The sequence below is a fragment of the Nuphar pumila genome, chromosome 7 (assembly GCF_984573655.1).
Source record: "Nuphar pumila chromosome 7, dmNupPumi1.hap1.1, whole genome shotgun sequence".
Taxonomy (NCBI): domain Eukaryota; kingdom Viridiplantae; phylum Streptophyta; class Magnoliopsida; order Nymphaeales; family Nymphaeaceae; genus Nuphar; species Nuphar pumila.
Window position 1 is genome coordinate 131,268,526 of NC_143255.1, and position 15,411 is coordinate 131,283,936.

Sequence of the window (15,411 nt, forward strand, 5' to 3'; positions counted from 1 at the left end):
TCTTGAAGGAAGAATGGGGTGGTGGTGATCCTTCTACAAGTGGTGGTGGGGCTGAGGGTCTTGAGGATGAGGTGGGTTTTGGTAGCCATTCTTTTTTATGGTTTAGGTTGGTGGTGGTATGAAGGGTTTTGGTTTAGGGGAGTTGCATAATTGGGCAAATAGGGTGGGGTTGTTTGGATGGTGGGGATTAAGGGTTTTGAGGTTTGCTTGGGGTATGGGTGGAAGGCATTTTGGGGGGCTTTTGGTGTTTGAGGTATTGACTCTTTGAGTGGCGGTTGGGGACTTGGGGGAGTATCAAGTTTGCGAATCAGGTAGTGAACTCTAGACGTATTGAGGGAACTCAGAGTTGGCTCAGTTGCCAAAGAAATTGCATTGTTTCAAGACTTTAAGCAATAGGATTTGAACTTGTTGGGATGTAAAATATATTTAAGATACAATCTTTATTATTCAAGTAGCATGTAAGAGCTGGATTGAGTTCATCACCTGTTGTTCGTGTTCGGTTCACCAAACCCATTTTACTAGTTCAAACGAACTCTTTAAGAACTGAACATAAGCCCAACCACCGACCACTAGATGTGTCAATGGAAGTAGCTTCCTTCAACTTTCATTTGGTGGCACTTGATCTTTACCACGAATTGTTGGATAAATGAGTATACGTGTGTGCATGTTGGAATTACACAACATTTTATTAGGTTTTGATCTTTCAACTTATTAACACATGGTGACGTGAACTAACAGCTCCTACCATACAAGCAGAGCCCTCGTTGTATTCAATATGATTTCGTGATTGTAGATATAACTTGTTTTATCTTGCATTATGAGTCTAACTTAATTGTGGTTTACATGTGCATACATATAAGAAAATGAATAATTCGAGTTAATTATAGTAAATTACTATTTATTTTCCACTGTCATTTATTAATAGTTTTTATTTAAAATTTTTATTATTTTATTAATATTATATATTTTATTATTTTGATTATAAAGCTTATGCTTCAATGCCTCGAGGCTTACGCCTGGCTTCGTAACCGGCTCAAGGCATCGCTTCGACCTTTATTCCTTTCACTTTACGGTCAAAGTCAAACAATTCAACATCGTGCAACGCTCATTTGCCCCCGGCCCAAAGAAAAAAAAAACTTAATCTTTATGAAAACCGAAAAAGACGGGGATGAGGGGTCCAAAACCATCAATCAGGGTATGCGTAACAATTGGCCATTCACCGCGTCGGTGTCGCCCCTCCCCCATAGTTTTATTTTTCAACCCAATCCAGCCTACACGCATGTGAACGTGAAGGGTGGTGCCCCTCCTCCTCTGTCTATAATTATAGATTAGGAAAGTAAAATCTCCTCACCCTTCAAGCTACAAGCCCTCCCTCTTCCTGGCAAGGCCAAGCCAGGCAGCAGCATTCCGTCTCTATCGAACGTTCCCATAGTTGGGCCTGGGATAGCAGACAGACAGAACAAGAGACTGAGAAAAGCAAGCAAGCAACCGACCGGATCTATCTAGCGAGATGGTGAAGATCTGCTGCATCGGTGCCGGGTACGTGGGCGGGCCGACGATGGCCATGATCGCGTACAAGTGCCCTGACATCCAGGTCGTGGTGGTCGACATCTCGGTGTCCCGGATCAACGCCTGGAACAGCGAGCGGCTCCCCATCTTCGAGCCCGGGCTTGATGATGTGGTGAGGCAGTGCCGCAACCGCAACCTGTTCTTCAGCTCCGACGTCGAGACCCACGTCGCCGAGGCCGAGATCGTCTTCGTCTCCGTCAACACCCCGACCAAGACGCGCGGCCTGGGCGCCGGCAAGGCTGCCGACCTCACTTACTGGGAGAGCGCGGCCAGGATGATCGCCGACGTCGCCAAGTCCGACAAGATCGTGGTGGAGAAGTCGACGGTGCCCGTGAAGACGGCGGAGGCAATCGAGAAGATCCTGACCCACAACAGCCGGGGCATCAACTTCCAGATCCTCTCCAACCCGGAGTTCCTGGCGGAGGGGACGGCCATCGAGGACCTGAAGAACCCAGATCGGGTGCTCATCGGGGGGCGGGAGACGCCGGAGGGCCGCAAGGCCGTCCAGGCGCTCAAGGACGTGTACGCCCGCTGGGTCCCCGAGGGCCGGATCATCACCATGAACCTCTGGTCCGCGGAGCTCTCCAAGCTGGCTGCCAACGCCATCCTAGCCCAGCGCATCTCCTCCGTCAATGCCATCTCCGCGCTCTGCGAAGCCACCGGCGCCGACGTCTCCGAGGTCGCCTACGCCGTTGGCAAGGACTCCCGGATCGGATCCCGCTTCCTCAACGCCAGCGTCGGCTTCGGCGGATCCTGCTTCCAGAAGGATATCCTCAACCTGGTGTACATCTGCGAGTGCAACGGCCTCGCCGAGGTCGCCAACTACTGGAAGCAGGTCGTCCACATCAACGACTACCAGAAGAGTCGCTTCGTCAACCGGGTGGTGTCCTCCATGTTCAACACCGTCTCCGGCAAGAAGATCGCCATCATGGGGTTCGCCTTCAAGAAGGACACCGGGGACACGAGGGAGACGGCGGCCATCGACGTCTGCCACGGCCTTCTCGGGGACAAGGCGAAGCTCAGCATCTACGACCCCCAGGTGACGGAGGAGCAGATCCGCAGGGACCTCGCCACCAACAAGTTCGATTGGGATCACCCGCAGCACCTCGTCCCCAGCAGCCCCACCGCCGCATCCAAGCAGGTCTCCGTCGTCTGGGACGCCTACGAGGCCGCCAAGGGCGCCCACGGCGTTTGCATCCTCACCGAGTGGGACGAGTTCAAGACCCTAGACTACCAGAAGATCTACGACAACATGGAGAAGCCGGCCTTCATCTTCGACGGCCGCAACGTCGTCAAGGCGGACGAGCTCAGGAAGATCGGATTCATCGTCTACTCCATCGGCAAGCCGCTCGATCCATGGATCAAGGACCTGCCAGCGGCCGCATCGACCCACGAGTCTCATGCTTTTGCGACCCCTTGGTAGGCTGCCCTTCTTCTGCACCTTCTCCTTTCTTTCCCTCCCTCTCCGCTTCCCTCTTGTTTGTTTGTCCTAATTCTCCATCGTGCGGTCTCTTTTTGCTTCTATTATTATTCACAGTGAGTACTAGTAATTATCATTGCTTTAGCCCTATTTCTTCCCTTGGATTCCGATTTCAGTTTTGTTCTGCGTCTATTTGTCCTTTACCTTAGTTATTAGGTTACAATCAGGGCAATGACCCAAAGAAAAAGGAAGAAAAATAGAGGGCAGATGCCTCTCTCTTTCTCTCTCAAAATTTAGCCCGATCTGCTGAACCGGCCGATGGTGATCCTCGTAGCAGGACTACGTTCCCTTCTTGCAGGCAACTTCCCTCTTCCTGTTGTTCGTTGCCGCTGCTGTACCCAAATTAAAATAAGAAAATTTTGAGTTTTCGTGTTATTATAATTACCTTGTTTTTTATACAAATTCAAGTCGGTTGTTTCTTGTGATTTGATTTTTTCCCTTTCGTGGCAATGATTCTATGACAATCACAAACAAAATTACCAGCCGGGCCTTGTAATCTGAAAAAACTTGTTGTATGTTGAGAATGAGGAGGCCCTTAAATATCATCATAATGCAGCGAAGTGAACGTCATTGCAAAACGAAGTGTAGCAAACCTTACATCATAGGAGGAAAGGCACAAAACCCAACCTTTGATAGTAATAAAAAAAAAACTGAACCACCATCTCTGTAACAAATTTGATGCAACAAGGTGAACATATTTTATGTGTACAAAAGAAGTACTAGCCAAGAAACATAACCAAAGACGCAGCAGCTACGAAGATTGCAGTAAATGCTGCTGTATACTGCCATTTTGAATGACTCGCAGAAGACTCAAAGCTAAAGGCTTTGTGATATTAAAAAAAAAAAAAAACAAAAGAAAAGAAAAGAAAAGAGGGGACCTAAAAACCATTCTAACATCATTTACGGGTCCAGAAATGCCAGGAGCCAATTGCACTTAACAGCATGACCATGATCAGGGAGATGGACACCTTAGTTACGGATCTTCAAGAAGTATAGGTCCTGTCAACCTCGCAGGTGCCTGAACCATACCAACTCTATCTGCATCTTGCCTTAGAACTTGAACTAGATAAACAGCAATGCCCAATCCTTTCAATGTAGAATTTTGAAGGGCTTTCATGGTTTGAGGGGCTTTCTGTAAATCTCATGTTAGAATGACAGCACAAGCGATGACTTTCTTACTTAGCTAGCAATTGTGACAAATCGTGGATGCCACTTTTAAGAAGGTTATGTTAAAGCACATAGGCTTTAACCTCCAAATAGCTTCCTTGACATCCAATCATCTGAAACTATTGGAGAGGTGGCATTCATCAACTGTCAGCACTTCAAGAGATTCTTTTCCGTTTCCATGCACTCTTCACCATTATCTCTGTTCCAAGCTGATCTGCTCTTCTTGAGATTCCAACTAAGATATATGGTTATGCATTGCAATTGCCATGCTGGTCCCTGCAGTAAACATTGATGGAAAAGTTCCATGCTCGGAGCCTCCCACAAGACTTATAGATCAACACAAGTTTTCCCTTTTTTTCACATAGGCCACCCACAAGAAAAGAGGATTGATTAAGGCTCATAATTTGAAAACCTTCTCCAAATTGTTCACAAAATGTTGGCTGCGAAAAGGCAAATGCCGACGGTTGCTATGATCTGCAAGGGGTGGGTAAAATCATAAACCTATTGCTTGACTCAGCTACTTTTTCGATCAAACATTGAGAACTCCTGTGGCATAACAACAGAAAGGGCTTTATGGTCATCGTAACTCTTCTCTTCACCCACGCATGCAGTGCTGGCCGATTGGTGGAAGAAGTAGCTGGAAGATGTAAAAAGAAACTCAGTCCATAGGATACTACCAAACATGCTTTTGTTCTTGAGAGGAAGATACCAATAACTATTCTAGGCCATTCACAAGGAGTCTTCCTACGTTGAGCATTCATATGTCAATTTCTAGAAAAAGAAATTAAATCCATCATCACGAATGCCACCAGTGAGTGCTTGACCTTGGTTCTTGCCTTTCCAACAGAAAAGAGTGTTTAGAAATCACCACAATTATGTAAGCCATCAAGAGTATAGAGAAGCCAATTCATATGTGCCACATTTCCAAGAGACAATCAAGTGTCTGAGAAATCAAAAATCAAATAAAGAGCTAGACTAATTGCAAAAGGAAAATAAAGGTGAAAACAACTGCCACATGAATTGAAGAGCTGAAAGAAACCTCACTTGCTCAATGTTACAGATGCCAGATCACCCAAAAACGAGATAAGGATTAAATTCAAGAGAGACTTCACATAAAAAGAGCACGACTAAATGTTCAATTACTCAAGAGTGTCAACAAACTTACCATAAGTTAGATGTGGTTTAGCAACAAGGTTATAAGAATTTTAAGCAACGACAAATACATAGACGCATAGCATGATACCTCAATCCAGAAAAAGAGCTTGAGAAATCTCTCATCTTTTGTCTGGAACAAGTATATGTACATTCGTACATTTGGAACAACTATAGACCATTCACTACAATCATATCCATCAGTTGAATGCCTACAAGTTTTGCCTATTACAACAAAGAGAAACAAGCTTATGAAGAAACTGGCTGAAACTTTTCTTGCATGCAGAGCATACTTGAGGACAGGAGAGCCCGTTCAACCCTGACAAGAATGAGGTGTACAAAACAATGCTTTATATCTCTCATCCAAACCATTGAAGGCATGTGCCTGAGCAAGGAAATCATAGGCAACTTTATTAAAAGAAACAATGCATTTTTTATTTGAATTCACTCAAGATTGCAAAGAGAGAGAATTTGCCTTAATGATAAGCTTAACAGTTGACCAAAGGTCAACAATAAACAAGATCACAGGTGTCATCAGTATTACTCTGGTTCATAGTGGTAAATGCAAATAGGCAAAAACATGACAAATAGAAACCAGTTCTTTTGGGTTGTCAGCATAACTATGAGGAATGCAGTTCACTCAAGTTTATGTACTATCAAATATCTACAACCAAAATACAGAAGCACAGATTGCCAGTAGACACCATAAAAATTCTTAATGAGGAAAAGACCAGAACCTAACAGATAAGGGGAACTAAATATGATAGTAACCACCAACGGCGGGCTCGGCTTGTTTGGTAGGAGCTGTTGCTGCATGTCACCATGTGTTGGGGACGTTGCAAGTTCAAAACCCAATGGTATGTTGTGTTACTGGTGGGGGTCTGCCTAACCGCAGCTTGCCTTTCAAAAAAAAATTATGATATTAACCAACATGACCTCTGCAAGAACTATTGCGAACATGGTTAACATTCAAGTTCTGATTCTTCCTCTGGCCAATCATTTGGCTACTATTGAATTTTACAGATTGCCTATGTCCAAATCAAACACAATAGTCTAGATGCAACACTTCCCCGGAACCAGACCAGACCCGTTCGAAGACCACCAGTTGACAATATTAGCATAAGGATTTAGTGTGGGTATCTTCTGGCACAAATCTAGATAGCTTAATGCATCAAATCAACAAATATTTAGTATTGCAAAGGGATGCACATATCAGATACAATGAAAAACAAAAGTTTGAAACCAATAAAGATCCAGTTTGGAAACTAAAACGCCCAAGTCCAACCCAATTAGAACCCCCAAAAATTTGAAACCGATAAAGTTCCCGTCTAAAAATCAAAGCACCAGAGTTCACTTGAATAAAAACAACCAAAAAGTTTGAAATTGACAGATCCAGTCTGAAAACCAAAATACCCGTGTTCAATAGAAGGCACATATCTACTCAGATATTTTACATGTAAATTGTAATCCACTATTAGGATTAAGATCGAAAAGGGGTCTCTAACAAAAGTCTAATTTGGGCTCACTGTACTATTACGCTACATCCAGATGGAATGTAGTTGGTGGAAGCTAGAAACTGACTCAGCACATGATATCTACCGAGCACTTGAGAAATCAAATCAATTGTTATCTAATAAATGGTGCTGAAAATTTATTGGACCATTGTCAAACAGAATCCGAGTGCGGACTAAACTTTTGTTTACCATTAATCAGGCATAGTGTGACCTAATTAGGCCCTGCCAGATTGAATTCAAGTGTGCGTCCAGTCACGAAGGTTAACTCTTTGTTATTATGGTTCACATTCAACAACAACAATAACTACGCCTTCGTCCCAAAACAATTGGGGTCGGCGATATGAATCAAAAAAGAAAATCATTCTGGGTCTTCCACATGAATCCTTCTCCTCCAATCATTTTTATCCAATGCCATGTCCTCGTTGAGGTTCAAAGCATTCATATCCTTTCTTATCATCTCCATCCAAGTCTTCTTAGGCTTACTCCGACTTCTTTTAACTAATATATTTTTCTATTTCTCCATCCTTCTAACTGAAGCATCATTAGGCCTTCGTCGAATATGTCCAAACTACCGTAAACGATTCTCTCTCATCTTATTTTCAATGGATGCAACACCTACCTTCTTACGTATCTCTTCGTTTCGAATCTTTTATTTTATTGTATTTTCACACATCCATTTAAGCATACGCATCTCAGCTACACTCATTTTTTGAATATGATGTCTCTTGGTAGCCCAACATTCAGTATCATACAGTAAAACAGGCTTAATTGTCGTCTTATAAAACTTTTCTTTCAACCATAATGGCATTGTACAATCGCACAACACTCCAACTGCACTTTTTTATTTCATCCACTCTAAGCATATGCATCTCAGCTATACTCATTTTTTGAATATGATGTCTCTTGGCAGCCCAACATTCTGTACCATATAGTAAAGCGGGCCTAATTGTCATCCTATAAAACTTTTTCTTCAACCGCAATGGCATTCTACGATCGCACAACACTCCAGTTGCACTTTTTCATTTCATCCACCCAACCTTTATCGTATGATTTACATCTCCATCCATTCCTCCATACTTTTGAATGGTAGATCCCAAATATTTGAAACAGTCATCCACCGGTATTTCTTGCTCACCAAGCTTCACTACACTCCCATCACTACTTCGTTGCTTACTAAACCAACATTCCATATATTCTTACTCTTACTTAACATAAAACCTCTAGATTCTAATGCCTGTCTCCATAATTCTAACTTAGCATTAATTCCAGCTCTAGACTCATCAATCAAAACAATATCATCAGCAAACAACATACACCACGACACAATTTCTTAAATTGATCTCGTAAGCTTATCCATCACTATAGCAAATAGGAAAGGACTTAATGTAGATCCTTGATGTAACCCAACCGTTATAGGAAAATTGGTTCACATTCACATACCTAAAAATACCCGTCCCATGTGAACATACTTTCAAGTTAGATTGGGTAGAATAAGATCCTTGTGAGGATGAGGAATTATGTCAAAGTTGAGTGTTTCTGGTAGCTTGAGATTGATCATACTGAAAACTGAACAAAAAAATTACCAAATTTATCTCAGGATTGATCTGTCTGTTGGCTGCATATTACAACAGATTTTGCAAACAATTCTGAAGATATGCACTTGATTATCTTTAGCCCTCTTAAGCAGTTGATTGGAAAGGGTTTGAAGGCACACCAACTATTGAGGTTGATCTTCAAGTGGAAAGAACCATTTTCAATATGGAACCTTCTGCTGCAACGTCACTTGAGAGGTGCCAGATCCCAGCAATTAAAGAAAGCACTCTGGCTCATGCTAAGATGTAGGATTTTGCACAATTTGTCAACTCTAGCTGGAATATGAACCTGGGTCATCCCATTAGGTTTAGGGAATCAATTAAATAGAACATTGTGATGGCGGACATGCCAACAAAGTTCCTATAGTTTTGTCTTTCGTAAGACAGGCAGAAGTTGGCATGACTCTGCCACAATGGCATTCTGTAGGCCAATGCATTCAAAATGGAACGATGCAGAGAAATCGATTGTAGAAATAGATATGAAAGAGCAGATACGGTGGCCAAAACCCTGGCAGCAAAAATTACCGTAAATCTTGAAGGGAAAGGGAAAGCTGCAGTACACGATTAAGGATGTCTAGAAGCCCATCTAGCCTGTTGTTCAAATAATGCATCTTTGTTGTGTTCATGTGGAATTTTGTGTACGTATACTTAACTAAAAATCTTCACATATTTTTAGTTAATCTTAGAGGACTAGGCTATTGAGATGCTATTGTCATGGCCTTTTTTCTCCGCATCTTCTCGACTCACGCGGAGGGAGATTGACAGGTTGTTTGGGCCATGCCTTTAGGCCCAAACTTTTTGAGAAGTTTTTGCCTTATACTAACCCTACCAAAAGCCCTGCGTGGTTCAGAGGGGCCTTTCGGCCTTGTAATACTTGTACAACTTTACATACTTATAATTTGCATTTCCCTTAATGAGATTATGGTGCACAATACTATTGTATTTACCCGCGTTCAATGAATTGATTGTTATTGAACATTCCTTTCTCCTCTATTATCTCCTTCTCTCTCTACTTTCTCTTTGTTCTGTATGATTGTTGTCTCCTTGTAATTGTGTGTTTGCATGCAATACTGCCTGCACACTTGTTGCTTCAAAAGATCCATTGTGTTCGCTTTTGGAATTCGCTAAAAGGCTTGTTGGGTCAAGGTTCCCCAACGCCACATGAGCATTTGAAATTTAGCCCCTGACAAGTGGTACCAGAGCAGACTTCACCCTAGGCAAGGTGCAATTTGTCGAGTCTCGCTCGACCAAGCAACAATCGTTGATCATAGCTTTTAAAGATTCTGGTTGGGTGATGCCACCGAAGCCAGAGGGCAAGAAAGTTAAGGGGACAAAGATGTCTACCATTGAGAAAGCTTGGGAAACTCCTTTGACAGACTCCATCAAGTTAAAAAAGATGGTGGAAAGACTCCTGTGAGAAATGCAGGAGATGAAGGCTGTAGTGTGTGAAACCTCTCTCAGCTATCGAAAGCTCGATGATGAGCTCAAGACTGCGAATGAAGACCTCCAAGAAAGTATTGTGTTACTCGAAGATAGAGTAGACTCAATCATTGCCGAGTTGGACGTCGTGAGGGATCAAGGGTTAAGACTAGAACAAAAGAACCAGGCTTTAGAACGTAGAATCCTAGCTTTGGAACATCGACCAACAACCGACGATTATGGTGTAGTCGAGACATTGACTACTCGTATGATGGTTCTCGAGTCCAAGAAGTTCATGGGTGCTCACAACGCCAAGGAAGTAGAGAATTTCCTGTGGCAGATGGAAGAATTCCTTGAAGCAAGCTTTGTCGAGGATGAAGTGGTTAAGGTTTGAGCCGCCACAGCGCAGTTGACTGATGACACCATTGTCTGGTGGCGAAAAAGATACAGTGACATGGAGAAGGGTCTCTGGACAATTGATACATGGGATGACTTCAAAAAAGAGTTGTGAAGTCACTTTTTTCCGATGGACGTCAATTACTTGGTGTACAAGAAGATGATGGGCCTGAAGCAGATTGGGTTGATCCATGACTACGTCAAGACCTATTGAACCCTCATGTTGGAAATTAGAGATGTGGGGAAGATGGACGCCTCCTCCATTTCATGATGGAATTACAACCCTGGGTGGAGCAAGAGTTGTGAAAGCAAAAACCTCAAGATCTTGCTAGCGCCTTAGCAACAACATAAGTACTATCAGAATTTTAGCAAAAACCCGAGTTTAAGGGAAGACAAATGAAAAAGATAACTTCTGGGAACAAAAAGTAGAATGACAATTGGGAAGACATACAGAATGCCCGAGGGAAAAACCGTCAAGACAAGTGAAACCAATATTATAGAGGATCATATGGCGGTAATAGGAATGATGAGAGAGTTGTGAACGCAGCTCAAACAGAAGACCCACCAAGGATGGGCGCGCTACAAAGAGTATCGATGCTCAAAAAAGCAAGTGTTGGCATGCCTTCATCCAGCAAGACACTCATGTATGTGGATGTCATCGTGAAAGGAGTGGCCACTCAGGGCATGGTTGATTCAGGTGCCACCCATAACTTTATCTTTCAGAAAGAGGCAAAGCGAGTGGGCTTAAAGTCCACAATGAAGGTGAGATGCATGAAAGCGAAGAAATCAGAAGTGAAGCCAATCCTTAACGAGGCAAAAAATGTTATTGTTAAGATGGGAGATTGGTTGGGCACAACCAGTTTTCGGTAGCCCCACTCGACGACTTTAAGGTGATCCTCTGTAAGACCCGTAATTTTCAGCAAAAGTTTTGAATAAATTCATGAGGCATTTCTAAGTGAAAATAGTATATCAACCCAAAATGTGAATCGAATCAATTCCTACGAATCAATTATACTTAGGATATTCATATATTCGCGAATATATGCTCAAACAGTTAGGACGCCATAACTTCTTCCTTTAGTAAAATCAAGAGATTTATATGAGCCAACTTTCTTAGTTACGTCAATACAAAGGGAATGACGTACTTAAAAATTTTCAGAGAAAAAATGCCGAAAACCCAAAATTTTTATAGGACCCACAAAAATGTTGAAGGGACCTAAAAAAATATCTCGTGGGACCCACAAAATATCCTATGGAAATATCTCATGTGGGCCCGACCTCAAAAGGAGCCTCCTATCTTTATATGGAAAGACAAGGGCAAAATAGTAAAAGGGTTTACTTGGGGGCTAAGTAAACTTGGCTATAAATAGCCTTGCCCCCTCTCTCCCTTTTCATAAATTGCCCCCCCCCCTCTCTTGCTTTCCTTCTCTCTCCTAAACCTCCTCTATCTAGCCTAGCCTGCCTGAGTGGGTCTGAGTCTGCCTAACCAGGTCTGAGCTTGCCTGACTTGGTCTGCGCTCACCTGGCCTGGTTTGAACTCACCTGACCTGGTCCAAACCCACTTGACTTGGCTTGAACCCTATTAGGTCTAGTCAAAAGTCAAAACCCCTTTTGGTCCCAAACCCAGGTTTGATTCATTGAACCCAAACCTAGCCAACTTGGGCTAAGTTTGAACCTGCCTGATGTGAACACCCCAAATTTTCCAAAAAATCCAAAAAAAATCTTTTTTTCCCCTGGCACCATCCTCTGAATAAATCGGGTCAACTTCTTATAAAAAATCCATTCATTTCTCGGATTCACTGGAATCCAGACTTAATTTCCATTTTTGACCCAATTTTAGATCCAAATCAGATATCCAGATCCAATTCTGATCTCGGATCTTTTGTTTTTCAAAAAATCAATTATTTATATTTTCTCAGACATTTTATCTGAATCCAATCGTAATTTGAGATCCAAACCCAATATTTTCTAAAAATCTTGGATCCAGATCCATTTTGGAGTTCATTTTCTTGAATAAATCATGTATTTTTCACAAAAACCTCATTTTGAAAATCCTTATGTCTAAAAAAAAAACTTTGCAAAAATACTTCAAAAACCTCGTTTAGACCCCATTTCCTAAAAATCTCTCATATTTTCCTCTTGATTTTAGAAATCTCTCTCAAAAATATAAAAGGATTTAAAAAAAAATATAGTTAGCTTAAACCCCATTTTTTCTGAAATAATTTTGTAAATAGAATCACCCTTTTTGAAAAACTCCTTTTCTAAAACCTCTTTTTCGAAATTTATGAAAAATATGAGGGATTCCCTTTGAAAATATCCTAACGACCATCTGTTATAAAACAAAGCCGAAGGGTCGATGTTCTCCCATCTGTCTTCACCCTTCCCCCCTTCTAGCATCCATTACGATCACCTCTTCACCTCCCCATTTTCACGATCATCCGCCATTCACCCCTCCATGTGCCTCCTTCTTCACGCATCCATCTTCTACCCCTCCACACATTTTGATCTTCGTCTTCTTCTCCATCTCTTCTTCCCTTATTCCCCTCTAGTCTTTTCTCTCCCTGACCGAGCAAAGAAGCCAACCCTCCCTACAACAGAGCCAGATTCATCTACATCGCAGAAGGCATCAAAAGATCAATTACATTCTTTTGCAATCGGATCCTCCATCGATTCACGGTAAGTATTCCTTTCCTCCTTGATTTTCCTGATTTTCCTTGAAATTTCTTTTATTCACTCCCTAACTCAAGCACCCTCTGTGATATTGATTTGCTTATAGAAAATCGATCCATAGTAGTGCAACATCAACATAATCATTGTATTCCAACATTTTTTTGTCTTTCTTTTCTTTTTATTTGTAATTTATCTTGGTTTTCTTCAGTTTACGTAAATCTAAATGTGTGTTAATGCTACTTGAATCCAGTGATCTCTTGTAGCTTATCTGAACTCCTGGTTGATCTCTGTTCACGCTCTCTGTTGTGAGATCTGATTTTATTGCTGTTTTATTCAATCCCATTAGTTCGATTTTAGCAGCATCGGATCTCGTTTATATAACATATCAAAGATCTCTACGTTGAAGACTTAGTCTTACAGAGAAATCTCTGGAACTCTGTGTGTCAATTTTTTTTTACTTCATCTTGTCAATGAATCTTAATGTTTGATAAGCTCTGTATTCCCCCCCCACCCCCACCCCACCATTTTTAATCTTTACTACTGCAATTGTTTTATTAAATGCAACAGGTTCTATCAGCACTGATCTACCCTTCTCATTTTATTTTATTTAGTTCTTAATTTTTGTCAATTCATGGCATCTATTTTCTTCATCGTGCGCATCCACATTTTTTTCCTGTAGATTACAATGGATTTGCATCCAGTACATATTAGCATCCTCTTTACATCAGCTGCATCTGTAACACCCCAACTTTTTATAGTAAAAATTTTGGAGTAAATTTTTTTTTTTACTGAAATAGCGGAAGTGCGGAAAACACAAGTCGGGTGCATTACAGGGTAAAACAGAGAAGTACTAAAAGCATAACATTCATTAATTAAAGCGTTAAAGTCATTAATTACATCTCATAACAGAAATGTAAATCTATTAACCAGAGTTCAAACATAAAATACTGAATAAATGAGATCTCTTGACTATTTCCATAACGACTCCCCGATGCTCCGATTTAGTTGCTTCCTAAAAAATATTTAAAGCAGAAGGGTCAGACTCCCCTGTCTGCGTAAGAAGCATTATATTTATATGTGGTGCTCAGTGTCCTGTGTACAAATATGTGCAACAATTGTAGATATAACTAGCATGGAAATTTAAATCATTCTAAGAAAATGATTATGCTTTCTAATTCATGATACAGTGCAACAAATAACTGAACTAAAGATACATTTATTCACATTAGCATAAGCTGTAGATTCTACAAGTTTTGCGAAAGTCATAACGACAGTTCACGATTCTTCAAGAATGAGTATTTCATTTAACTTAAATTATTTAATGTTTATCTTACTCTTACTCTTACCCTTACCCTGTGGGTATGCACAAGCATAGACCTCGTAGCGGACCGAGACCATACGGGGGTCTATTAATTAATAACCCGTATGACTAGCCGTACGGATATCCAAAGAAGACGGTCCGTGACCGAGAGAGAACTCTCCAGTGGCTGGAACAAGAATTAGGATGCACCCTTGACACTTCTGCAGAAGACTTGGATCTACCACCTAGGACATACAGGTAGTCCTGATCCCCTAACTTTGTGGACTGGGGACCGAGTGAGACTCCTAGCTCTCACAAAAAAAACAAGAATGTCCACGAAGCTTGTACCACCTACCCTCTCCAAGGTAGACCATGGGTCCAGTAACATACACAATCTTTCAGGTGTACCTAGAGCCCTGGGAAACCAGTAACATATACCATTTTCAGGTATACCCAGAATCCAATATATTTAATTTATATGTGTATAAATTTTCATTCTTGTTTGTTTGGGTCTAGTAACATACACAATCTTTTAAGTGTACCCAGAACCCAGGGAAACTAGTAACATATATCGTCTTTCAGGTATACCCAGTATCCCACATTTAAGTTATATAATGCATATTTTGCATTTTGTTAAATTCTTAGTGCGAGTCAATGCACCATAGGGTTTTCCAAATTCTCAACCCACATTCGGGGTGATCTTAGTGTATGCTCATTACCCACTAGAAGCCCAATAGGCGGCCACCAAAATTTCTCAAAATTCTAGTTCAACTTTGTGTCCAGTACTTATACAATCGGCATTTTAAGTTTTGTTTATGAGCTCGAGTGTACGTTTCGTACCCCCACTGATTATGCCGCAACATGGCATTATCCAACTTTATCATTTCTTAAGTGCTTGTTTGGCACTCCCAACATTTAGCGAAACCACATGTTCATTTTTGAACTCTTATATTATCCTGAATAAGAAATGATCTTCGTTGTGCAAGTATCTGTACCATGCGTGTTCTATGTATTTGACATAATCTTAAAGTCCATATGTGAATCACATATTTAGTTTACCATCAAAACTATTCCCTTCATAGATATTTCAATTGCATTTCACCTAAAAAGTCTTTAGGAGAACTTTTCTAAAAGAACCCTTCATGAAAATCA

At 41.4% G+C, this 15,411-nt stretch overlaps 1 protein-coding gene across 1 annotated transcript; it reads left to right on the forward strand.

Annotated features, from left to right (window-relative positions):
- The first annotated feature begins 215 nt into the window (after nt 1-215).
- LOC149833569 (UDP-glucose 6-dehydrogenase 4-like) lies at nt 216-3,451 on the forward strand. Its single transcript, XM_090015197.1, has one exon. The coding sequence runs from the start codon at nt 1,511-1,513 to the stop codon at nt 2,990-2,992; it is 1,482 nt and encodes a 493-aa protein (XP_089871323.1). The 5' UTR covers nt 216-1,510; the 3' UTR covers nt 2,993-3,451.
- The last annotated feature ends 11,960 nt before the right edge of the window (nt 3,452-15,411 follow it).

Bases quoted from the DNA above. Each gene is read 5' to 3' on its own strand.
- LOC149833569 (XM_090015197.1), top strand. From the start codon at position 1,511: ATGGTGAAGATCTGCTGCATCGGTGCCGGGTACGTGGGCGGGCCGACG.